This window comes from Dufourea novaeangliae, unplaced genomic scaffold, assembly GCF_001272555.1.
Source record: "Dufourea novaeangliae isolate 0120121106 unplaced genomic scaffold, ASM127255v1 scaffold65, whole genome shotgun sequence".
In the NCBI taxonomy this organism is placed as follows: domain Eukaryota; kingdom Metazoa; phylum Arthropoda; class Insecta; order Hymenoptera; family Halictidae; genus Dufourea; species Dufourea novaeangliae.
Window position 1 is genome coordinate 4,694,484 of NW_015373961.1, and position 27,689 is coordinate 4,722,172.

At 35.4% G+C, this 27,689-nt stretch overlaps 1 protein-coding gene across 1 annotated transcript in view; it reads left to right on the forward strand.

The window, feature by feature from the left end:
- The window catches only part of LOC107186554 (calpain-C), a 79,479-nt gene that overhangs the window by 26,977 nt on the left and 24,813 nt on the right, over positions 1 to 27,689 (forward strand). The window contains exons 2-3 of the mRNA XM_015574448.1: positions 11,994 to 12,137; positions 16,992 to 17,061. Coding sequence (XP_015429934.1) covers positions 11,994 to 12,137; positions 16,992 to 17,061 — 214 coding nt within the window. The remainder of the gene's footprint in view (positions 1 to 11,993; positions 12,138 to 16,991; positions 17,062 to 27,689) is intronic.

A 27,689-nucleotide genomic window follows, 5' to 3' on the forward strand; every position in this document is an offset into this window, starting at 1 on the left:
AATACTGATAGATGAATAATGTAAAATAAAAATTCAAATAAGTTTTAGCAAAGTTTTAATTGCATTTTGAACCCGGCAAGATCCTTAATGATGGGAATTGGTTTCAATTGAAATCACATATTTGAAAATTAATGCATAATAACTTAAATATCCATAAACTTTCACAGTCTACTAATGAGATACATATTGTTATATTGAAATTATGAAAAACACTAATAGATGATATTAGTGACGTTGGAATGAAATTTAAGTATTGGAGTCCGTTTTTAAAATCGAAAACTTCACTTCAGGAAAATTTATATGTATACCCAGAAATGAAATTGAACGTTTCAATCTACGATTAAACAATGTAATCTAGACGAAGCAGGGAGGGATGAAAATGGAGCGGTGCATAATAGAAAGAAGGAAATTAAGGTCATAGTGCAGGAGGTTGTAGAGAATGCCCCACAATATCCCGTTACGCGAGTACCTTGAATACTACGACTATTCTACCATCAGAAAAATAATCTTCTTCATTGATACCCGTTTCGATTGTTAACCAAGTCGTAATCACATCGCCTACTACCCACGATAACCGTATAATGGTAATTGATTGCGCACGCCTACTTCAAGACCTGAAATTGCGACTACTTACATAAATTCATGATAGAAACTGATTACATGTCTTTAAACAAGGCCTACGCGATTCAACATTACGCAATATAATTTAGCAGTTTCGTTACTCGTGGAATAAATGAAATATTAAAAGTTAACGATTATTTTCAAAACCGGAAAATTTTTACACTATTACTGTCACTTATTACTAGACTGCGGATTTGTATGCACAATCAGATTTTTTATGGTAATTCATAAAGGCAATAGCAAACCTAAGGGTTCCTTTCTTCTCCTAAGTATCGTATACTATTCAGAATAGAATAAAAATCACGTAGTATACGATGAAAGTTTTGTCCATTTATTATATTTCACTTAGTCCTATGGGCCATAAATGCATAAAATCCGCAGTCCACTTATGACATTAGTAACTCCATGATAAGTTTGTGAAGAAGTATGAAATGTAGATGATCAAAGTAGATAAAATTATATATCGTGCTATGTGTAAGAGGAAGTACAAAAATGCAAAGAATTGTAAAATGGTCAAAGTCATTTGAATTATTGATTTGTTGAGACTGTAAATAGGACTAATAAGATAATTAAGAAGAAGGGTGCAAGATACTCTTGTTTTCTGTCAAGTACAGTAATCACCATTCCATGTTCTTCTAGCAGTTTCTCTAATGTATTGCTCCGGCGAGCTCGTTAATATTTACTTCATTAAAACTATCACGATTGCGCATGGAGAACAAAAAAAAAAGAACGTTCGAAGGAATAGAAAGTGCACGATTAGTCATCGAGGACGTAAATACTGAATCACGTGCGCGGCTACTAAGGACTTTCCGTGGTTTTGAACCAGCTCGAAATAAACATATCCTGTGCATAATAACCGATATTTGCACTTGTTTAACCATTAATGATACATACTTCCTCATCTTTATCATTCCTTGTAACTATAGTAATTGATCTTTTAAGAACCCATCAATGTTAGATCTATCTGTGTACCATAATTTTTTATAAGATTTTACGTTTCAATCATTTCAAGGCTGGTGCACGTTCACCACGAGCCCATTTCAGGTAACTTTACGTTTACGTCAATTGTATTATTTGACATTGGAATTTCTATTACACAAATAACAACGAAACAGTTACACTTAATGCAAAACAATTTTACTATTTTTGTTTAAATAATCTTTCAAGTATTAAGGAGCGACAATTACACATTCCTACGTGATTTTTATCAAACATGAAAGGAAAACTATATACACGGTATTTTCTAGGATAAGTGTACACTTATTCTAGAAAATAAATATTACAATCAGCAGAATAGTATTTGATTGGAGAAAATGATCGGTATATATTATTAATCCCAGTTTGAAATCACCATGACGAGTCTGACGCGATATTATAAGGAAAGAAATGGTGAATTATTCATTGGTACACCTAACAACATCAGAGAAAAAAGGTGATGCATTTGAATAATGGATAAATAAATAAAATCGAATAAGTCCGCTATTTAGAAGAAAATTAAAACCAGGAAAGGAACCATCTTGCCTACAATTCAATCTCAACCTATTGATCTAACATTGGTGAACACCAATTTATTAGTTATACACTATTTGATACTGTTTATTATTAATACACAGTATTCTCATACACATCTCTTATCAAACAACAGTAAAGATTAACAGTCCCAAAGAAATCACCACAAAATTCTCCACGAACCGACAAAGAACCAGGACCCACACCGCTAACACCTCCCAGTCTTCATTCCGATTCATTCCGACTTCAGACAAGGTATTACCACTTGAACGCAAGGAACGCTGGAACCGCCGTTTTATTAGCTCCATTCCAACTGCGCAGAGTTCCACACGAAATGATCTGCAATTTTCTTTCAGGGGGCCCTCGTTCCTATCGCATCAGCATAAAATCCCGCGTCTGTGTCTAAAATCCCGGAATCCGTGGTTCACGGATAGTCAGAGATGGGCAGAATTTTATTCGAATAATACACAGTGCAAAGCAGCAGTATCTAAGGGTGTTGTTCGGCGCTTTAAACAGTTCATGAGATTAAATAATTGTTTGACAAATGTCGATTCATTCATAAAGAAGTATAATTTTATTATAAAAATTGAAATTTCCATGTTTAAACAATTAAAACTGACTAAATACTTTTCTTTCTTTTATTCGAAAATTTTTATCTATGACAAATGCACCTCAGTACTTTTATACTCAGATTTACGCCAATCTATCGAAATCGAGTATAAAAAATTGAACATTTCATTTAAAAAACAAATGTGACCTCTATATCTTAAGAGTCTGGGCCTTTAAGTGGTTGAACGATGTTACTTCCAGACTTCCACCGATTTCGTTATGCATCATAAAATTTACTACGTATTCGATTAGTGTCCTAACCACTACGAGCCTCCGTATACACATAAACCAAGTCACACCGGATAAGTAAGTCAAAAGTGACCTTAAACCGAATTGGACTCACGATGCTTACCAAGAAACAACAATTTTTACCAACTTTCAACCCTCTATCTCCACTGGGAGGGTAGAAATACGCGGATCTCTTATTGAAGTTTTAAAGATACTAGATTCATCTTTTCACGGTAACGACACAGTAAATATTCCATTAATGCTCGAAACACGAGACTGCTTTGGAACAGTTATCCTACGGGGACACTACTTCCACAGCTCATAAATTTCTTAAAAGATGTTCCCTTAAACATTTCTGTGAAATATCAAAAACAGTAATAAGGATGAATCAGAAGCATTCATCGTAGAGATCTTTCCGAGCACTTATTAAGAATTTACTCTATTATCGTAGGAATTATCGCGAACCGCTCGTCTGAACCGGGCCTAAAGATTTTCTCGACGGGTCCCTAGCCGCTGCGGCGGCGATGGTTCACGGCGGCGAACGCGGCGCGGCGCTTCAAGGCCGCATGGAGAGCCAAGCGTGAAACTAGTCCGACCGGTACGCGAGGGTATGGTAGCTATTATACGGCTAACGTGTATAGTGGATCGAGCAGAGAAAGAAAGAGAGAGAAGTGTTCGGTTTAGCGGAAGGCGAAGTCGAGCAAAAACACAGCACGTATACATTTACAATGTAAAATCCCCGTGGTACGTGCCACGGGGCGTTCGTCTGCAGCGGGTTTCATGGTTTCCTCGGTCCGATGATTGCGGGCCCAAGCACTGGGAGGGGGGTGGGGTGTGTGGGGGGGGGGGCTGCAGTGGGACCGCGCGGGAAAAATCAGCCCGGCGCAACCGGTGATTTTCTAAAAGTAAATAAAACGCGGGTTTGCCTCACGGAATGAAATCCAGCGACCGCTTGCTTCTTGCCGTTTGGCGTCAAATTGGACGATTTTCATGGAATCAAACTGCGCCGATCGGCTGCCGGATAGTGAAGAACACTGGGAGTGTGAGGCCTAGGGAGACGGGGGAACAGGGTTTTTCTGATGAAGTATCTTCGTGTTGCTTCGCGAAAGAAGTATCAGGTTCGTGAAGGAGTAATGATTGTTGCGCGTAACTTTGTGTTAGGTTTTTATTTTTGTTGGAAATGTAACTATCGTTGGGAAAAAAAGACGAAGAGGTGTGGGGAATGCGGAAACTGTTTCGAGTAAATGAAAGTATGGCGATATTGATAAAGAATGTTTACGCGAAAACGGTCATTACTTTTGTACATACAGTGAATCCTCGATGAGTGTTCGAAGGCTCCTTGGTACTGACAAGAAGAAGGCCCCAGGTGTAACGCCGACTTTTTAATGAGGTTTAGCACAGAGATCTTGGATATTTGAATATTTGATGTTCAGTGCCGAAGACCCTTCGAACACTCATCGAAGATTTACTGTATCACTTTTAAACCATTTCCGTTTGTTGTTTTTGTTTATCCCGCAAGAGGCAGAAAAACTTTTCTTTCAAATCAATACGTGGTTTGATTTCGACACTACCTAGAAAAATGATATAATGACAGTACGATGAAATTTTAGTCACGAATCAAAATCGAGCCTGTATCCGTTCACCGTGTCGTACGCGTGCCAATCGCCTGTCGACTACGGAACGTGTAATTATGACCAGATGAAATTTCCGTTGACCGTGTCGTAGGTAACGCGTTTGTCGTAACACGTCCACCAAATGATTCAGGCTGTACCTGTTAAAATTTTAATACCGCGAACCGGTTTAAAGACGGTTGTTTCGGTAGACCGGTAACGAAGAGACGCTTTGAGCTAAACGCTCAGGATCTGCGCGCGTGGTTTCCTCGTGGTGATCTAGGCGGTCTCCTCTCTCATTTCTACCGTTTCTGGGAAAGAAACGACCCGGCCTGTTTGTCCCGTTTCTCGAAACAGGTCGCGTTTTCGTGCAGATTCGACGAAACGTTGGCGAACAAAGGATCAAACATAGGAACACGAATAAATTATGTGTAACAACTAAGCTGGCCGATGTTTATGCATTTATCGCACTTTTTAACTTGGAAAATGTAATAATATACAAGTTTCAAAAAAAAAAAAGTAAAGCCTCTAGTACAGAATTGAAAAACTAATGGCTATATGCAGTTGAAACAAATATCATTGGCTTCGGAATTCCAAACTCTATCACTCGGTTAAACCTCATAAAAAGTCACCGTTACACCTGGGGTTTTCTTCTTGTCAGTGCCGAGGAGCTCTCGAACACTTATCGATGATTTACTGTATCTGCTAAAATTTATCGTATCGAAACGGAATAGCTTGCAGTGACGTTTATCGACTGATTGATTTGTTAATCTAATCATTGTTAATCTAATAGATTAGTGAAGTAGCCTATTGTTTTGAAATGATTGCAAAAGTTAATTTCTGAGTTCCTTGTTCACTGATAACGAGGGAAAACAAATACATCAGTTGAATTGAGTTACAAAGTAAATACTTGAAAAACTACTATAGCTGAAACCAGAAGAGATACTTGAACTTATGTTGGATACCACTTATTCAGAATGTTGCCGAATTATTAAAATCAGAAAAGTATGTGGCGATGAGGAGAATATACAAGAATATCCAAAATCTAAGTAGCGAAGGGATAATATTTATAATGTAAAGAAGGGATTAATAAGCTCGTAAAACCTTGAAGGAGAATAATAAATAATACCAAAGATTATACTATTGACGAATAATTCAACTTCTGTGACATCAATATTATTATGCGCAGTGAGTAAAAGGAAATAAACTTTTCGTTCAATCTGATATTTTTGACATTCTGTATACTACTGGGGTTAGGTTTAATACATAACAGTCCGTTATTATTTCTTTAAAAACTTCCTTCGAGGTCAAACAATATTTCAAACATATGATGCAATTTTGAAATCTTTTCTACTTAACCCTTTTAGTACCTCACAAATTTTCTGTGAACATCTAAACATACCTTGGAAAATATGCATTCTCCAAGATTTTTATTAAAATAAAAATATCTGTACACTATTTTTTTGTATTTTATTGTAAAGTGTATTCTTTTTTACGTCAGAAATGTTGGAAGTGTTATACTTTCGTCAATTTCTGTATCAGAATTTATAATTTGTATTGCATATGAAAAACCGACCACGAAGCCAATATTTCGGCATTTGGGTATTAAGAGGGTTAAATAATTATAAATAAATAAAATTGTTCGCTTTGTTTCTTCAATGTGCACTTAGACAAATGTATTTTTCATTGTTTTTAAATTTGTAACGAATGTAAAATATAAAATTCAATTAACCGTACCACAAATATGTACACAAGAATTTTTCCACAAGTCAAGTGGAATGCATAAATCTGTGCATACGTATTTTATCATAAATGAAATAGGATCGACAAATCTGTCTGCTCGAACGTTGTCATAAGTATGTACAGGCCTGGGTTAGGCACAAATATGTGCACACGGACATGATAATGTGTAATGTGTTAAGAACAGCGAGCAAATTACCACTGAACTCTGCCCTTTACATACTTCGACGTAAACTACACCACCTCACGTTCACTCCTCGTAATCTTCCATCATCCCATCCCATAATACTTACGTACTTAGTAATTACAATAAAGTCCTATTACTATTATTACATAGGACAAAAAGTATCACGACCAATTGATTTAAAACGTTCTACAAATTATTCCCGTCCGATTGCGAAACGCTGAAGTGACCACTGTCAGTTTTACGACACCGTCAAAGCTACGACCCTTTGTCGAGCGACGACAATAGAAAAAGACACGCCTTAGCCTGGTATGCCAAGGTAGCGCGTCAGCGAACCGTTCCGTTCGTTCGATTAAAGGTGAAAGAAGGTACTCGTCGGCACGGTAATTACCCGGTAGATTGGGCACCGACTAAGTCGCGATCTTAATTGGCCCGGCCTGGATTGTTTCGGCGCCTCATCGTGAACAATGGACGCCACCACGGGCCTGGCCACGACCGATGCAATTATGTGTATACGTGTTTCGCAATCGTGACGCTTTCACGAGCACGCGCCGCACACCTTCACCCCGCGTTATCGTCTACGCGGTGAAAATGTGCTATCTGGAGGAGACTGCATTGCAAAATAATAATCGTTTAAAGGCTCGTTCAGCCGTGTCGAAACATCCTCTTCGACGCCACAGTGGAACAAGTAGCCTATTTAAGTGGACAGAACCCTTTAAGGTAGCTTCCGCGTTTGGTATCTTATCTAGCTGGAGCTCCAAATGGCGCTTTATACTTTTTATCAATTTTACCAATTTAATTTGAATGATTAACATTTCAAACTACTTCAACATACTTAAATGGAAAAAAAAAATATACAAATAAGTGGAAGAAAAACAAAAATTGTTTTTCTTATTGTAAAAGAATTCTATTTTCTTTTTATTTTTAAGAAACAATTGAAAAGTTCGTCAAACAAACCAAAGGAAAATAAGCGACGATGCCGCTCATAGCAGATATGCGTAGAAGATGCTACCAAACGCATTGAAACCTAAATTTACATACTTTGATCTTAATGTTTAGTTTTATTTGATCGTTAACATATCTTGTTTCCGTGCCATCATAATCTCCGTAAAAAATCTATAAACACCTCATTTTGTTATGAAAATATCATTTTTGTAGTTAAATAAGAAGTGATTAATTTCTCAGCTTCAACTACAGTTCCATAAAGCTCGTGTCAAGATGAAATTTTTATAACGGTTCTTTTTCAATAATTTCTTTACATCATTTTTGCACGATTGTTGAAATGTCTTTCGTTAACAATATATTTTAAAGCCAACTGCTGCTGTCTGCTATTTCTGCCATAATGGGACAAATAACATACCTGTACCAAGGTGGACAAAAATCTAAAAACAGTCTACATCCAACATTTTCCTTTCTTTTTATTAATTTATATGGCATAAGGTAAAATATATTAAAATTAGTAAAACAAGACATAATATGTAACCATCCATCACTTGATGAATACGTGAGGAAAAAATAAAACATCCAAATCTATTAGATTATCCAATTATATCCATCATATAAAAGTTAAAAATTATCAAAACAAAACAAAATATGATATTAAATTTATTTCAATATGTTGAAACATATTATACAGTACCTATATATGTTTTATCATCATTTATTTGTATATATTATATCCTGTTTTATTAATTTTAATATATTTTACGTTAGACAGTACGTAAATTAATAAAAAAAAAAGAAGCAATAATTCGATGTAGACTACTTTTAGGCTATTGTCCAGCTAGATACGCTATTCGTCCCAGTGTGCGACATACTCGCCAATATCGATCTCTGGCGCCTGGTCCTCTCTTCCGTGACAATGATTTCGCGTAGGTAACAATAATAACCATGCTACGGTCGCACACCCGATGATGATGATTCGTCCGATGGACACGGTCGTTTCGTTAGAATTCGAAAGCGCTCGCGTTGTTTGCGCGGACCATTTCGAGAGAACGTTCCTGTTTCTGGCCAGATATGGCCGGCGCATGTAGGCGAAAGAAACTGCGCCGCTAGAAAGGTAATAGAGGAGAAGCCGTGCGATTGGGTTGTACCAATGAATAGTCGATTATTTTGTAGTATTTATCGCACCCCACGCAAATATCTGGTTAATGTCCAACCTCCTTTCTTACAAAAGAATTTTGATACCCTAAAGATTCCAATTATTTGAACTCAGATTTGTACGGGACATCGATAGAAGCAAGGCAAGTTTTCGTGTTTGCTGATAAACGTTTAGAGTCTTAGACTTTTTATATTTTCAAATTAGAACTTCTATATATTTGTTATAGTTTTTGTAATACAAAAAGTGAGCGCCCCTTGGAGTCTTAAAATAGGCTTCCTCTAAAGATTAAAAGTTAATGTGTCTTCCCCTATTTTCCTGTGGATCTTGAAAACTATAGTAGATATCAAAAATCTGTTAGAATAAAAATTTAATAGCTTTTTATGTTCTATAAAACTGTTCAATGAAATTGTTAAAAGTTCGTTTTTTAAATAAAACAATAAATAAACAAATGTTTAACAATTTCATTGCACGATTTTATGGAACATAAGAAGCTATTAAATTTTCAATAGTACAGTTTTTTTATATTTATTATTATAGCTTTCAAGATATTCAGGAAAATAGGGGAAGACACATTAACCTTTAAGGGGTGGTTTCACCCTAAAGGAACCGAATATCAGCAAATACGAAAAATTGCCCGATGCTTCTATTGACGTCACCTACAAACCCGCGGAGTTGAAAAGAAATCGGAATTTTCGGGGTACCAAGTTCTCATGTAAGTAAAAATTCTTATATACATAAAATACTTAAAAAATTCGATTCTATTGTTCATGGTAGCGATGCTTCATTTATTTCAATTATATAAACATACAACTATTTTCCTAATTCTAGGGGGGTACAATTTAGCGAAATTAGCTACCAAGTGGTACGTTAGTCAAAAATGGTTGGGACCTGCTGCTCTAACAGTTAGAGTTTAACTATATTTTATACAGTCTGTTGCTTCGATGTAAAGGTTCTTCATCAGAAGACTACTCGAATGCATACCCTGCATGTTTCGTTACTCATTCCCAGTCCCAAAATTGTTACCCACTAGCCAGTCATTAACACGCTTAATTACTGTAGGTTTATTATTCTCCTGTATTGGTCACGGTGACAACGAACATCGTGTCAAAACTAATCATGCGATGGGTCTCGATTTCAACCAGAGTTCGCGAATGTTCCATCGAGTTAGAGAGAGAAAGAGAAGTGTAAGAAGTCTTTCGCAGCTATTAGATCTGACCGAGTCGAGACTCACGTTTCACGACACACCAAAGCGACCCGGATTGTTACACGTAAGGGGGCGGCTACGTCGGGATAATTGCGTGTTACTGGCTGGTTCTCTGGTTCCACTCTTCGCCGGTAATTTAAGGGGTCATGCTCAGTCAGAAATTTTCAAAAAATCAATTTTTCACTTTCTACATTTTCTGTAAGTACATCACAAGAATATTCTGTGCAAGTTTCAAGGTAATCCAATTAGAAATGACAGAGTTACAGGCGTTAAAAAATGAACATTTTATATAAGTGTAAGCTTCACTTGAAACTTTAAACGCGTTTTTCTCGAAACTACATTTTTCAAATCGGTGATCAATATTTCTCGAAAACTACTGTGTCGATTTATATGAAGCCTTTTGCGCCTTATTTCGAATTAGAAAAACTTGTCCTTGAACGAAGTTCTTTTGTTCGTTCCATACTTTTTTTTAATTAATCAAAAACGAGTGATTTTTAGGTGAAAATCGCACTTTTTCAGGAAAACGTCCGCTATTTTATTCCTAATCAATATTTCAAAAAACCCCACGTTCAAGGACAAGATTGGTTCTTCCATTACATAAATCTTACTGAATTTTTAATTTCAGATGAACCGTTACGAAGTTACAGTGATCACGGCAGACCACTTTTTGTGAAGAGACATCCGGGAGATCGCTCACCATTTATTTACTAATAAATATTTTTAAATAAAAAAATTACCTTATAATCTAGAAACTGCAATCTTTGAAACACAAACACATTTTTTGAAAAAGGTCTTATAGTTTTCGAGAAAAAAATTCCCAAAGAACACACTTTTTTCGGCCTCCTGACTGAGCATGACCCCTTAAAAAGCTTTCTTCCGCCGTTTGAAGAACGTCTTGGCGTGAGAATAAAAAAAAAAAGGAACCGAAAGAAATAACCCGCGCGCAACCTGTACAACAAAGACCTATCCAGAAGAGAAAGTGTTGACCTCGATGAAATCGAGGCTTCGATGAGGTCCCCGAGACTCGTTATCAACGCTTATCGAGGTCAGAATGATTCGTTTTCGATGCGCGTGTGGTGATGTTCACGATACTGTGTACGATTTGCGTAATTTGATCGACGATGATTGATATTCATTGACGTTCTTCTTAATATTGCAATTAACTCTCTAACGGTGGAATCTTGTTTTGGAAATGTGTATGTATGTGCGTAATGAAAATCAACCGATGACGAGTATATTCGTCAAACGTGCAGAGTAAATGTACTTACTATAAATTTGAATTAAATTGAACGAAAAAATGGCAAATACTACTAGTGTATTCAAGAACCAATTATTTAATTGTTCCAAAATTTATTAGTGGAACAAGTATAATATTATTAATACAAACTTAAAAAATTTGTAATTAACCGTTATAGTATTTTATAAGCTTAAAAATTTTTTTCTTGTAAATGAAAATATTGTCATGTTTTTTTTAAATTTCTTATTCCCATCCAGTAAACGAACGTATTTTATAAAAATAAAGTGTCATTATATGTGTTTAAATGATATTAGAAATTGGAATGCTGATATATCGGCTAAAAAGTATTTTTCGGAAAACCCACAAAACCGACATATTGGCTGTAAGGTACTAAATAAAAGGGTAAAAGAAAATAGGAAAATTTCACATACATGAAAATCTTACATCATTTGATTCCTTAATTCTGATAAAAGAAATATATTTTTCAATTTTTATGCGGAAAGGTAATTTATTTTTTCACGTGACGAGTATACTCGTCACTACCCAGAAAGTGGTAATTACCCCATGACGAGTATACTCGTCAAACACCGTTAAAGGGTTAGAAAGTTTACAATGGTTACACTCTGTTGCGAGAAGTGTAACACTGATATAAAGGGCGAACGAAAAGTAGTGTGCAGGCGAAGCACGTAGAAGTACTGTTAATTTCTCACCCTCCGTTTATGGCTGGTTATAAATATTAATTAGGTAACGTAATACGTTGATCCAGTTTGCACCTGTGATAGGTGCCACGAGGGAATATTAATCGGGATAAAATGAGGCGAACGGTTACTTAATTGTTACGTTAACTGTTACACGTCTGTATGCAAGAAACTCTACCTTCGATAACGTAGACTTGTAGACTAACGCTATGCTTATTACCCTCGTAATTAATCGCAGGTTTATCGTTACAGGACGTAATGAGCGAGTACGAACGGATCAAGCGTTCGTGCTTGAAACGAGGTGAACTCTGGGAGGATCCCGAATTTCCGGCCACCCAGACGTCTGTATTCTATCACCAGACACCGCCGTTTCAGTTCCAATGGAAACGACCGAAGGTGAGTTAGCAAAATTTTAGTTGATTTTATAGAGTGATCTACAAGTAATCGTTAATGATAAATAGCGTAGTGTAACGGATGAAGATAAAGATCCTAGAGTCATAAAGTCTAGCAAATATAGAGCCGATAGTGGTCTCCAAACAATCGATACCAACGATTATGGACATAAATTCGTAGATAGCAACGAAGAAACTCGAGAAACCTGATAACTATTCTAGAAGTAGGGCTACCGATAATAATTAGGTTCGTGGAACAGAATATTAGCGAAATCGGATTAGCGGAACTTAAGTAATAACGACGACCTCGATTTTGTAGAACACAACACTGATAACTAGATTGTGGATTTTATGCATTTGTCGTAAATGTGAACGTGCAGAATAAAATACAGTAAAAGTGTTTGTAAAGACTGGTATAAATCTTGCTTTATGTTGGTCCTAGATATCTCCAACAGAAGGAATAAATCTCTGATATAATTTCAGTATGGAAAATTAATCTAAAGAATCTGAATCTGCATAAGAATCCGCAATCTACTAATAATAGTCAGTTTTAAGTGTGTAGGATCTTATAGAAGTTATCTAAAGGTTAGCTAATTTCGAGATTTTTAGTTGACCACATATAGGTGATCCGACAATGAAAATATTAATACAAGAAACTAAAGATAAGAAAAACATTTCGTGAAAATGTTAATAAAAGAACACAGAAGTAAGTTAAATATTTTTAAAAGTGGTTGAAGAAGCTTTTAAATGAATTACATTAAAAAGATCCTTATTGACTTTCCATGAACGTTGTCTGATACGTGAACTAGGTGACGACGCTTACGCGGTTTATTCGCAACGGTTTGCTCTAGTTCCTACAGAAAGGAAGGGCGAGGAATCTAAAGCCTAGGAACCGTAACGGAAACAGTATGCAACCTTGACACGTAGACTGTGTCTTTGTCATCCTCGCGTTTATGATCGCATGACAGCGGCTTTGTTCAACGAGACCCAACTAACGGATCCCTTTTCCATAGAAATCATGTTGCGTAACGATTAATTAAAACACTCGATCTGTAATACCACCAATTTATCTATCTTTTGTACTAACTGATCTCCACTAAATTAGGGTAAATTCTCCAAGTGAAAATAAATGCTTCTATATTTTACTCTTTTCAACGTATACATAAACACTATTCGTAAAAATGATTGCATCACTTGTGCGGTAGTGAAAAATTGTCGAACTTCAATGTTCCATAACTTATTTTTATGAATATTAACAAAATTATGGAACATCGAAGTTCTACAGTTTTTCACTAGTGTACTAGCGATGCAATAATTTTTGCTTGAGTGTAACAAATTCTTCTTATTTATTTGGTTGCTGCTAAAGTTCTGATCCTTTCAAAGATACATTGGATAGCAATTTAATTTCATTAAAAAACAATTAATGATCTGTGTTACGCTATACAGGGTGCTTCAAAAAAATGTTATCACCTGTATGAAAGTAATTTTTTTAAAGAAAAAAGAAAGTTTGTACATATATAAATTCTCGGTAAAAGTGTTAACATTTTTTTTTATGCATCGTGTATTTATGAACTAGATTCTATACTCCGTAAATATTAGGTGTGCCAATAAGTAGGCCACTATTTCCCGTGAAATTCTATATCAGTTCCACGATAATTCAAATCCCTATGCTATCCTAACAATAAACTAGATTTGTCTCCAACATCCTTCGCCATTTTTACGAAACAGAAGATTGGAAAGGTATTCTAAATTTAAGCCCTATTGTCACTATGTCGAAACCATGGTGAATTACTGGTTGGTATATCTAATAGTAAATGGAAACTCGGTTTCGTAGTGTAGGTTGTAATATATGTATTAGACACCTTTCTTTGAAAATTTAATGGGCAAAATGTCGTAGTATTGTAATGTTTGTGGCTGTAAGAAACAACGCTACGTGCCATACACTACAAAAATGTGTGTTTATGCATTAATTGAGCTGTAAAACATATGATTTCTATTTTTAATAGAAACAAATGCATGAAATAAAATTTTATACGATTACAAAAGTAAGGTCAATGTCCCTATTTCTAATCACGTCCTGATTTCTGTTCAGTACGTTTATTTTTTATTTAATGTAAAAATTTAACTTTTGAATGCACATTCAGATCTGTGCTACACCATGTATGCAAGACCAGAAGAATCTATTACATATGTATAATACTCATAGATTCGAAAAACTACACGATACTAATATTTTATTTCGTAATTTAAAATACGTAACCACATGGCAACAGTAAAAACGAAATGGTTAAGTGGTTAAACTACTTAGACTATAACTTATTTTGTATAAAATCGAACGAACAGAATTCAAGTCCATATTTTTATTTTACCAAAAATAGTAGACTGTTACACACAAGTGATACATACCCACATAATATCGCCACGTTACAAGTTCATTTAATCCTAACAAGCAAATGAATCGACGGATCGACGATCCTACGGCTCATTTGCGTAATAAACACCAAGATCCAAGATATACAAGAGAACAAGCTCGGGGTGGCTGAAGTTGCGAGCCTGTAACCCGAGCCCATTCTAACCTCGTGAACGAGACATTACCGGTCCCTCCGTTGCAAATAATTATCGTAATAAAAGCCGGTGATGGCTACACGTTTCTATGACAAGGTCAACGATTGCGTTAAAGCGTCACCTATTACGCGATACGCGCGTTCGCCTGTGCGTGTGTGTCACGGGTTTTGGTGCGACCGGAAGTGATCAAAGGAGAGCGTGACACGAGTGGTGAACAGGAACGATGAACTGGATATCCTGTGTCGAATGGGAAGGTCGACTGAGGCGTGAGTCAAAAGGATGCTATTTCAGCACCTAATGTTCCGAACCAAACGAGGTTTCGCTCAATTTTGCCGTGGGAGTAAAACTATTTTCGAATCTTTCTTGTTTATTGTAACAATTTTCAATTTAATATGTTCAGGAACCTAAAATGTGGTTGAGAATAGCGAATTTTGAGGGCCAATGCAATGTTGAGAATTTAACAGCGAAACGTGAGGCCGTTTATACCTTCGTGTATTATTTCTAACAAATGTAATTTTTTGTATAAATAATGTGAATTGTTTTTCTTTTCGTTCGCATTATAATAATATCAACTACTAGTGAATTTAAATCCCAGGGAAATATTGAGTCTTTAATAGCGAAGCGTGGGTACGTTTGAACCTTCATGCGTCATTCCAAAATACAATTTTTTGAACAAACTTCTTCGTGAATTGGCTTTATTTTCTTTCGAATTAAGATAAATAACTATTGACTTGAATTAGTTCTTGGAAACTCTTGAATTTGATGAAGTTGTTAAGAACTTGGGACAAAATGGCCACAGTCATGTCCGAGGGTTATAAAGCTATTATTTGTTCTCTGCATTCATTCGGAATTTTAAAAATAATTCTGTGGGATATTTCAACTGGGAGATCTGCTGGGTCCTATTTGTTTTGTACATTCATTCGAGAATTTAAAAAATATTTCTGTAGGATGTTTCAGTAGGAATTCTTTCTAATGTCGTTTATTTTCTTTTAAAAAATAGAATTTTTCTGGTGAATTTACATAAATAGCTTGGTATACAGGGTGTTCCGCTTAAAACAGGCTACCTAAATATCTTCTCCATCTGTGATCATACGAGAAATATATTTTACGTAATTTAAATAGTTTCAAGAGACGAACCAGATGGTGGAAACAATTATATAAAAGAGTTTAAAATTTGTAGAGTTCAAGGTCATACTATTATACATGGATAAATGCATAATAATATTGACTATAACATATAACAGGAAAAATGATGTGCATATACGTAAAAAAAACAGGGGTGATTTTGAAAAAACCATTAAAAAATAACATTTATAAAAAATGTTCGCCGCCATCTGATTGGTCTCTTGAAACCATTTAAATTGCAAAATATTTCACGTATGATTACAGATAGAGAAGATATTTAGGTGGCCTCTTTGAAGCGGAACACCCTGTATATTATTTTGAGGTTGAAATATATAGGATTTTTTAAGTAAATTGTTATGTTAATACATATCAAGGATTAAATATTTCAGTTTGGAAAGATTAAAATCCATATTACGAATGGCCTCTAAACCATAACACAGTATCAGCCCTTTTTCTTAATCCGCTATTGTTTTTTATTTAAAATTTTCTAACAATGATACACAATTCTGGTTCTACAGTCATTTTTTTCTTCAAAGAACACTGGAAGTCTCCTCGAACTGAATACAACCTCTCATGGTCGTGTGAAGCTTTCGTGGACAATTAAAATGCTCGTTCCGTATCGCGGTATTAATTTGTCCGGGACTTATTTGCTGAAACTTCAGCCTCGAGACAAAGGATGATTATGTAACACTTGGCCGCACGTTTTACAACGCATAATTATTCCCAAGCGACAACTGAGGAATGCGATTCGCGATGTGTAAGTTGGCGATGCGTCGGATCTTCCGAGCGGAGCGTTTTCTTTTTACGCCGCGCGAAGCCTTTTTATCGTTTCTTTCGCAAGTCGGGAACGGTTTCTACGTTATTTCCGGTTTCAGGTGGGAGGGGAACGATTTTCACGGAATATGTACCTTGTGGCCGCTCTACGTCAGATTTAGATTGCCGCTACAACGTGACGGGTGGCCATTAATTACCGGTAATTAGAATCCTGGAGCCTTGAACGTCTGCCATTTATCATTTACGTTTTCATTGTCACGTTCGTTCCACTTTTACCACGGTTCCTTCTGAGACTTTTAATAGAAATAGGTTTTGTGAAGATGTTTATTTTCATACATAATATTTAAATAAAATGTAATAATGTGTACTAATTAAATCTTTTCGTCTGTTTCAGGAACTATGCAATCGGCCAATATTTGTGAGCGACACACCAGCCCAGTTCGACGTGATACCTGGCAAAATGGGTAAGGAAATTTCAAAATAAACATATACGCGCCATTAATAATTATCAGTTGGGTTAGTAAAGATTTATTGAGTAATATTACACTTGATGAGCTTTATGGACGAGAAACCTTAGAGGTCTATATGTCCTTTTTTAGTAAAACCTTTTAATTAACCGTTATACGTCTAGAAAACTTCCCGCCAAATTTTGTTCTAATATTCCATCAACAGAGGCCAGGGCAGCGCTTTTTGTTAAATCAGTTGATTGGTAAATTAGCTGAATCTTCCAATGCAATTTATTTAATTCACCATTCTATCCTATGGGCTGCTTCGCCAGAAAGCTCCTTAATTAAATAATCGTTCTCATAATCATACGTACAAGTGCTAATGAGAGAAGATATAATTTGATATAATTAATCCATTAACCACCATAGACCTTATTTATGAGTCATCAATACATCATTTTTGTAAGTATATCATTAATTACAGATTCATTCATAAGTTTCACGCCTTCTGTTAGATAAAATTCTTAGACGTAAGTATTGACAGAAATAAGAAATAAATAGCTGTCACGTACTCGATGAGTTTCTCTTAACTGGAATGAGCTTGGGATCGAAGCGAACGCAAAAAAGGAAGACGGAAGTTGTTTACGACTCAGCCTATTCTTTTTTAACGCAACAAATTATTATCGACATTCCGTGCATTCCTCCCAGATCATCCACGACCGCGACAAAAAAAATAATTCAAGAGATAAAACGAATGAGGAAGAACTCGAGAAATAAGACTAACATCGGACGTTCCGGTCTCTCGGTTTCCACTTCATCTCATCTCCGCAACGCAGAATCCCGCGATAAAACATAATACATAATACGGTTTGAGCATTATTCTATCACGGTTGATCCTTTAATTCGAGCTTAGTTCGTGAATCTTGTGAAATATTCACCTAAATTTTATAAATTCTTGTCAAAATTTCCGATAAAACCTGTTCTTTAACAAAGGAATTATCTTGCAAAAACAGACTTTCAAATTAAAATACTTCCAAGAATTCACGATTTATACAAGGAAAACATGAATTTTACTTTGCCTAATAGAATTCATTCAAACGTCCGTATAGTACAAGTAGGAATCTACTACTAGAGGAATCCGCCATTTTGAATGCAACAAGCGAACATAAACACAGTAATTTCCCGACACAATGTTTCGAAGTGCAAAATTATACCGCCACGAGAATTGTTTTGCAATTCGAAATAAATACTACCTGTCGTGTATGGGGAAAATATAAACCGAATAATTGAATAGCCGTGTGTGCTTATGGCACACTTGGTACGTCTTTCACGCGGACATCGAGCCAGGCAATTCACCCGGCGCGTGTAACAATGTTATTACCGGAAACGTGAATCGGTACGCTCGTCGACTTTTCCTATGAACGACCTCGAAATCACGGTAAACCCTGAAACCGACACCGGGTAACCTTTTGACGAACGTGGGAGATGAAGCGTGGTCGTTACCGCGGACGCCTTTGGTGCCTTTGGGTGCCGTTACGAGCCGCCACGACTTTCTTCGAGCGAGTTCGATCTGTGAGAAACACCATCGTCTACGATACATACGGTACCACCGGCGATTTAATTAACGAATAGGTGAACGGTGTTGTGTGATAATCGTACGGTCACCTCTTACATCGACATTTTTGCATCATTCCGAAAGAATGCAGCCAGCTCCGGGGTTCTCAAAAGTGGAAGATCACACCAGAATTCCGTTTACTTTCAGTTATACGCTGACGACTTTTAGTTTCTTTTCGAACGCGAAGTATATATTCGTAATTACAGCTGCTGCTAGCGATAACATTATCGATAAATATCGATAATATCGATAGTATTGTTAAGACATCGATACGTTAAATTGAATTCAAAGTTTTCTTAATAATAAAATACACAGAATTGTATTTACACTTCGAGTGGAATGTGTTATGAGAACTTTCCTTTCGCACTTCCCTACTTCAAATTTCTAAAGAAACACAGAAAAGTAATCAAAACAAATTGTTGCCTCTGGCTCTACAATATTTATCCATACCAGCTGCTTCTGTTCCTAGGGGTAAGACTATTTTCTAATGCAGGACAAATAGTATCAGACAGAAGAACAAGTTTACATCCAAAACATATCAACATGTTATTTGTAATAAGTTGTAACAAAAATAGTTAGACCTAACAAAATTACGCATTATATTATCGATAAAATCGTGTTCAAAATAAACATTTATTATTTACTACCAAAGTAGAGGTTACATTTCTTGTCCCTTTATTGCTTTAAACAGCCATACATTCTTCTTTCTTGTATCTTTTAACGGCAATACTATGCTCGTTGTATTATCTATTAAGAAAATATATACATATAACAGAAGTGAAATAGAAAAAAAATTGTTTACAAGTTTCCTATGATTATGTATAAATAATCCAAGACTACGAGACTCATGTGGACTCTGCTTAAGCTCAGAAATTACCGGTCAATTTAAAACGGACATTTTATATATCTTCAAAAATTGTCTTTACAGCTATTTACGGAGGAAATAAGTTTCCTGCGCAATTTACAATTTCAGCTAGTTGAAACTGTAATTTTAAGCGTATGCAAATTTACGTGTCTCTATAAAACTAAATACCTATTGCATGTGTTCACCAGCACTCCTCGTCATAATTCAACGTCCATGGACAGCGTGTTACTATTCACTTATAAACACAAGAGTCATTCCCCATAAAATAAAACACGAGAATGAACTTTTTCTGTAAACGTTTACGACCCTCCAGGATCGTGAAAGTAGATTCAACCTCCCCGTACAGTTCCGCCGCTTAATAAACCGTTGATTACCAGTAACGTTCAATCTTATCGGCAAGCCACGGCGTTTAAAAGGATATTAAACAACCGGTACGAGAAGCTAACGTCAAATCGAATTTAATAAATACATCATATTCGATTAACGCGACGTCAACGCCATCGGAAGGGCGAGAGTAGTTAATGGCGTAACGAACGGACGCGAGTCCAATCAACTGTCAAGTTTATTATACACGGAAGCGTGCGGGGCCACGAGTTCCGAGACATGTTCCAGTTGAAACCGTCTGCTTGTATATTAAACATCTCGACGATTTTCATATTTCATCTTCTATGCGTCGTCCGCGATGTGGGCGTTAATGTCCCCGTCGCGTGATAAAATGGCCGCAATCTTTAACGCACCAATTCTCTCTGCAAACGTCACACAGTTGTGCAAAATCCCAAATTATGACAAAAAGTCGTTTCTTGTTGAAACGTCATTTTAAAATGGTAATTGTGCAATGTAGAGGCTTTTCTCAACTTTAGCTATTTTACTGTATTTGTTTTTAAATAGCTTCATTTTATCACTGAAACGAAAAATCAAGCGTTGGAGGTCAAAAAAGTAATTTAGATTTGTTTATTTTTGTTTAAAAAAGGGTGGGAAATTATTCGGAATTATACACTCAACATCGATTTCAATATCCTTTGGATATTACAGAACTCAACATTTCGAACAACTTTTTCCTGTACATGTTAGCGCCGGTTGGGATTACAAGAAATATTTATAGCTAAAATTGAGAAAAACCGCTAAACTGTACAATCACCTAAAAAACTTATGTGACAATATTGAAATACGTCCATCACAGATTACAATATAAAATTTTTTAAAAAACTGCCATAAAAAACAACTAGGGCATTTACCATTCAAAATAGAATTTTTTTCCATTTTTTGTTGTTTTTGCGTTTAATCCTTGGAATTTTCAAGCTTTATCGTAGGTCTAAATACTATTCAAGGCGATAAGTACTTTACTTTAAATTAGACAAATAAAAAAAGACACAAATCTGTATACTAAGCATAATTTTTTTTTTTATACAATTAAGGTCCTTCAAATCCCACCGAATTTTTTTCTGTTACAACTACACGTAAATATAAATACTGTAATCCAGAAAAAGTCTGCGACTTTCTGCGACCTTCCTAGAAATAAGGTCACAAAGTTTTTGAAACAATATCGCAATTTCTACTACGAAAACATTTTTGCAATTTTTTCCGCGTTTTGGGGATTTTGCACACTGTACGTCGTATGCGTGCAATCTCGTGTCCGAAGAATTACGGCGACGCCAAGTATAGACTGGACGGTGGAATGCATCGCGAGCTTAATCTCTCTGGTTAACCGCCCCGCTTGGGAGCTGGTGTGTGACTCAACGGCGCGACCAGCGTCGTCGACGGAAGTCGTGCGATCCGGGAATTCGTGCAAACGCATTCCATGAAGATGCGCCGTAAGTACACGCGGCGGGACCGTGTGTCCCGTTAACGCGCGTGAACACGCAAGACCACGGACATACGACCAGGGACAACGACACGTGATCAATTTTTTCACGACCCACATTACCGACTGCAAAGCTCCTGATGTTTCTCGACTCGGTTTTTGGAGTTCGACATGGGAACGGAATGATTTTGGGCCCTACTAATATAAATTTACATTCCTTTAAAACAATTACAAAATAAATGGTTAACAAATATTTTCTTCTAACTACTTTTGATTAGGTACTGTTATGTCTCCACTATAAGCATCCACAAAAGTCATTTTGATAAGTTTATTAGTTCAACAGATAATTCATTATTCGACTGCGTTCACTTCAATTAATTTTCATACGGCTAATTTTAAAGTGTCCATACTTTTGAAGTTATGACCATAAAGAGGACAAATAGGGCTATATCCTCATTTTTTCAAATTTTAAATAGTTCGACAATATAAAAACACAGATTTATTTAAAACAATTGCGCAAAATAAATGGTTACAAAATATCTTTTTTTAACTGAAATATTTTTTATTTCGTACTCTTATGTCTCCACTGTAAGTACCCGCAAAGTTAATTTTGATCAGTTTGTTGGTTCAATAGTTATGATTTATTGAAAAAAGGTTGACCCTAAATTTCAAGCAGTTGTAAAATGTATAATTTTTAAAATTTTCAAAAATCCTTCAAGATACGGTTATATATCGATAAAGCCTACAACATATCCAAATTGTAAACACACCAACATATAAAATTAAAAAGAACGTGAAAATATCTGAATTTTTAAAAGAAATATGTTAATTTTAATAGATACATAAAAAATCGCATATTTTTCAAGGAAATTTTGGACGACACCCGGAAAAATTATAAGGTACTATGCATATGTAAGTATTAAACCGGACTATTATAAGCCTACTTGCATACGAAAGGTAAATATTGTCGTTTAGTGATTGTGCAAGTTGGTTTGCGTAAACACGTGTTTATGTTCCCTGTTACGTGAAAAATGGAACGCAATTCACGAGGTGTGGCAATAATGTCTCAGAGTTACCGTAAAATTATACACAAGCATTCCAGATGTATGAACACACATCTGTTTAATTTTCGAAATTAAATTTTGAAATAAATTATTCGTATCGTTGTATAAAAACATATAAAATGCATTGATAAATATAATATATCTAAAAGACAATTATCTTAACCTGGAATTTAAAATAAAATAATGAAATTCCTCAGCACTCCTGCATATTAAAAACTTTATGGACAAATTGTATTGAAAAAGATAATAGAAATTGTAGTCTAACAAGAAAAGAACAGGTAAAAATATCTTGACATTAGTGATTCAAAAAACAAAAACTGTGTAGTGTTACTAATGAAAAATGCCGGTCTATAATCACTGTACTAATTGTTACACTATTAAATACTTTTATTGATCCCCCGAAGTATTATCCAAGCTTTACCGCGAATATTATTTTAAAAAACAAAGTTGACCTTCATGACCTCTACGAGTCCATATACAAAAACTTACATCAGAAAGTGTGCCCCCTGATACCATTTAAGTTTTGTCTGAAACATTTTTTAATATCGTCAACAGTTTCGAAGATATTAGAGTGGGTCGATTTGGTCGGGACACCCTGTATATCAGTTTCTACGACTTGAAACTATTGAATGAAAAAAAAAGTACAAGAAGCTCTAGTTAAGGGGTTAACGAACTGAGGTGACATTGATTCTACCCTTGTTTATTTCAATAATCGAGGTACATTTTTTCCGCTCTACAAGCGCTGACACACATATTTAGAATCTAATGGGAAAAAAATGCAAGCGTAACGCGACCGTGGTAACAATGATTTTTTTTTAGCGTTTTAATAAGTACAGCAGGCTCACGCTGGAAATCCATTAAAACGGAAATAACAGTTACGAGAGATCGTTACGCCTCGTAATTACAATTTATAATCCACTGTGACTATCTCTGATTTTCATGACGACTCGGTGAAAGCTGGCATTAATCCGGCATTAACTCGAATTCACTTTCGCGAGATCTGCGATTAGCAAATCCAGCCCACGCGCCACGATGAGATAACGATGCTCAAGGTTCGTTCGATCACGAATCGTAAAATGATTGTTTCCCTACTGTAAACATCCGTACAGCTCCGTGAACCCTTCAGACTTGCCATTGCACAATTCTGTTTGCAGTTCTTGACACCGTTGCCAGCGTGGAAATCGGATGATCGACAGAGTCGAACGTTTGCCGAATAAATATTGGTATGAAGGTCTGTTTAAGTAAATTTTCATTGCAACATACCTCGTCTTTTATGAAGGAATTGGACATCTTTCACGAATGAGAAACAATATTTTACTCGAGTAAAAAATTATTAAATTTATCTTGAATTTCTTCTTTATTTAGTTAAGTTATTTGGATTTTTAAAGTGTATTTATATTAAACCGTAGGATATAGTTAAATAGATTCTGTATGTTACATTTAATATCGTAGAAATATTGTTATACGTGTAAACCAAGATGGCGACTCTGTACGCGAGAAAACGGCGGCCATATTGAAAATCGTAGGACATCGATACCATTCGTACTTTCTTTAACGTTCATGACATTAAATACACGTTTTCTGCACTCGTTAACTTTTTTGCTCCGCTTTACTTCCTCTATCATGCTCATTAAAATATCCTACTGTCAGATAACTGTAGCATATATCTATTACTCGGTTATTCTCACCTACAATTAACTACTCCACTGTCCGTCTAAAACTAATTTAAAAATTCTTTCACTCGAACCTTATCTTAAGGAAAACCTCCAGTATTTTAGAGTACTTTCAAATAAGTAATTACCTTATTATACTGAGAAACAATAATATCAGCAGTTGTTGAATACTTTTCGCAGCCGTTGCTGGTAATTATTTTTCAGTTCTCTCTCTCGACAAGCAAACTAAAAAATACGACGTCCACATATCGTCGCTCTAGTTCTTCATTGTTCTATCTCCACTAGTTTCTAAATTGAGAAAACTGAGTTTAAACTTCACAAATTTTAATATTATAGAAACAGTAAAGTTATGAAATAATCAAAAACACTGTAATATCATCGACTGAATAGCTATTTATTACCATACTTAATAAAATTTTATCTTATTAGCAACATAAATTTTTAATTATTGTTAGCATTTGGAGATACATACGCCCATTAAGAAAGAGAAAAACTTTCAAAGTTTTCGATCTACAACTGAAAATAATATTTGTTGTTTCCTAGGTTAAATTTTGTTATAATAATATTATAAATTTGATTGATTAACTAAACTTTTTTTGAAAAAGATAGCTAGAACAGTTAAGAACTCGGGCGACAATGTGTGGAAAAGGCTTGACATACAATGATTAGGTACAGTCGTTCGAATTATTCAACCTGTCCGGATGGACAGGTTTGTCCACGTGGAAACGTATTTGTTTACTAGGCGCGAACTGGACACTCTTGGGGGGGCCGGTTAACTCATCTGTAATCTTTGCGGCGTGAAACCGGGTCTCTCTCTCTCTCGTGTCGGGGGGATAGTGAAAGTGGATCGACGCAGTCCGTTTGAATAGACACACAATTTAATCGAGCCACGATTACGGGGACGTGTAATGATCGATCGTCGTTGCATTAACGTCAATTTAAACGAAGAAGTTAATTCGAGGAGACAATTAATGCACGCGCATACGGTAATATTTTCGTCCATATGACGTAATCATCCAGAATTATTCTTTTGCTTTCGTTATCGATTCGACGGAAGCAACAGATATTTTTAACATTTAATTATCCGTTACGATCAACAATCGCGAAGACGAAAAGTATTTTTTTTACCGATATTTTGCACATTTATTTTCATTGCTAAATGTGACTAAGTATGCAGTAACCCAAATGCATCACGAAAATTTTCTATTTTTTCGCATTAATATAAGTCCAAATTCATGAGAAAGAAAATTATATTTGTAGAAAAACCTGTATGTGTCCACCTCTTAGTTGTAGAGAAAATTCAACATGCCATTCATTTAAATTTACAAACACTGTAAGTATCAAAACCTGCTTTCCCAGGTTACTTGTACAGAAAACGAAAAATTTAACCCTTTAATTAGCACATACATTGTTTTCTATAGAAGCGACATTGGGCGTACCAATGATACCATCTTTTAGCACTATTTGTAACTATTTACAAACGGAAATTGCATTTAAATTCTATACTACAGTATTCCCATTAACATGTAAAACAGTTTTCCATAAAAAAGAACAAAATTTTTCCATTTTGGCATTTACAATGTTTTCTACAAGCACTGTTCATTTATGTGTTTCTACAGACTGAATTCTCTTCGGTAGACCGTGCGTTCATTCAGGATATACAACTCCGATTCAATTTCTCCGGGAATAATTAGGCTATACAATGTTACGTAACTATGCGTACGAAGTTTACGGGGGGGATAGAGGTGAACGTGAGAAGCTATGAATAACACAGAGCAAAGCTGCTGAAATTATTCGATAAATTATGGAACAGTCTCGACGATTCTTCCTTTCCCGTCGATGAACTTCAACAGCGGCGAAATAGATTCGTAATCTTCGTTCACAGTGTATGTTGTAAGAGCGTGAGAGAATTTTCTGGGATCGAAGAGCGACACGGCATTTCGGGCCGCCTCGGTGTTCACTTTCGTTCTCGAAGGTCTAATCAACAAGATCTATTCTCGTGAAGTCGTACGATTTAAACGTATAATCAATGAAAAATGTGTTATTACAACTATTTTTCTGATAACAGAATAATAATCACGAGTGTGATCTTACAATGGTTTAATTAATGGTACACGAGCATGTAATTCAATTAATTTTGATTACAATGTAGTGCCTTTGATATTTATCGAACTCATGCATAAACCATGAGGCCCGTTTACAAACTAGAAAATTCAGGTGGTAACTTCCGTGATTTATGAATCAAGCGTTTCTCCACCCCTTTCCATTGTACGTCGTTAACAATTTATCCTCGGAGATAAATTAACAATTTCTACATACAGCTTCATTTCCATTCAGTAAAAGTTTCTCTGCTCCGCTCAATCACTGATATGATTAACCTGCAGATAAATTTTTTAGGAAACTTTTCATTAATTAGCCGGGAAACAACAGCATATACAGAACTGTACCTCCTTGAAATAAATAACACACTTATAATAATTCTACCATAGAACGTGTACCTTTCAGGAGAGTTGTAACCGCAAAGAAAAAATCTTGCCTACATAAGTTTCGGAATAAAATATATTTTATTACAATCGTATCTGTTTCTCGTATTTACACATAATTGACACTAGAATACCAGCTTTGAATATATACTAAATTAAATTGTATAATGCAGTGATATACGTAATGTATGTATAGTACACTCTAGCATAATATAGTATGATATAAAGTAAACATTAAATTGAAAACTAACATAAGTTTCACTAAAAGCACTATTATTGTTTTAGCAATCGTAAAATAAAAAATCTGCAATCCATCATTTTGACGAGTTTAGTAGTTTTAATGTTGATGAGTGTCGATTTTTCACATTCTTTTATATTTCTACAGAATAAACAGTATATGCAGGGTGTGGTGTAACAATGGTGAGGGATGATTCTACGTGAAAAAAGAAGTCGAAAATATAGAATAAAATTTTTTCATTCGAGACTTCGTTTTCGAGAAAATTACCTTTGAATATCTCTGTTGGATACACGTGCAATTGGATCTGGCGTGTCTGTTCACTAACATTCCGTTTCTACTTACTACCATGATGAATACACGCATTTCAGATTAATTTTCAAATGTTTAATATACTACGTTTTTAATACGGACTAAAAAATATAAAATAATTTTTCCTAACCCCATTCAGATAGTCCTGAAAATTTGTGATTGTGAATTTTTGATAGCTATGAAAATACTTGTAAGATTTAAAACGAAAAACGTGGGGCGCAAGATAATAGTAAGGAGTGTAGAGAGTAGCTGCCGTTGAAAAATCTCACACAACAGTTCATATCATTTGCAGTGCAATAAAATTGTTAGTGACTTAGGTGAACTATTCATGCATTAATTATCTATTGCATGCGCCCCACATTGTTCATTTTAAATCTTACAACCATTTTCATAGTTATTAAAACTTCACAATCACAAATTTTCAGTACTATCCGTATGGGGCTAGGAAAAATTATTTTATACTTTTTAGTCCGTTTTAAAAACGTGGTATATTAAACTTTTTTTTTTATTTAAATTTATAGTAAATTTTCACAATTTGTGAACACAAAGTGTTTAACCGTGTAGTTTTTATTACACACGCGTCAACGAATGACAGCGT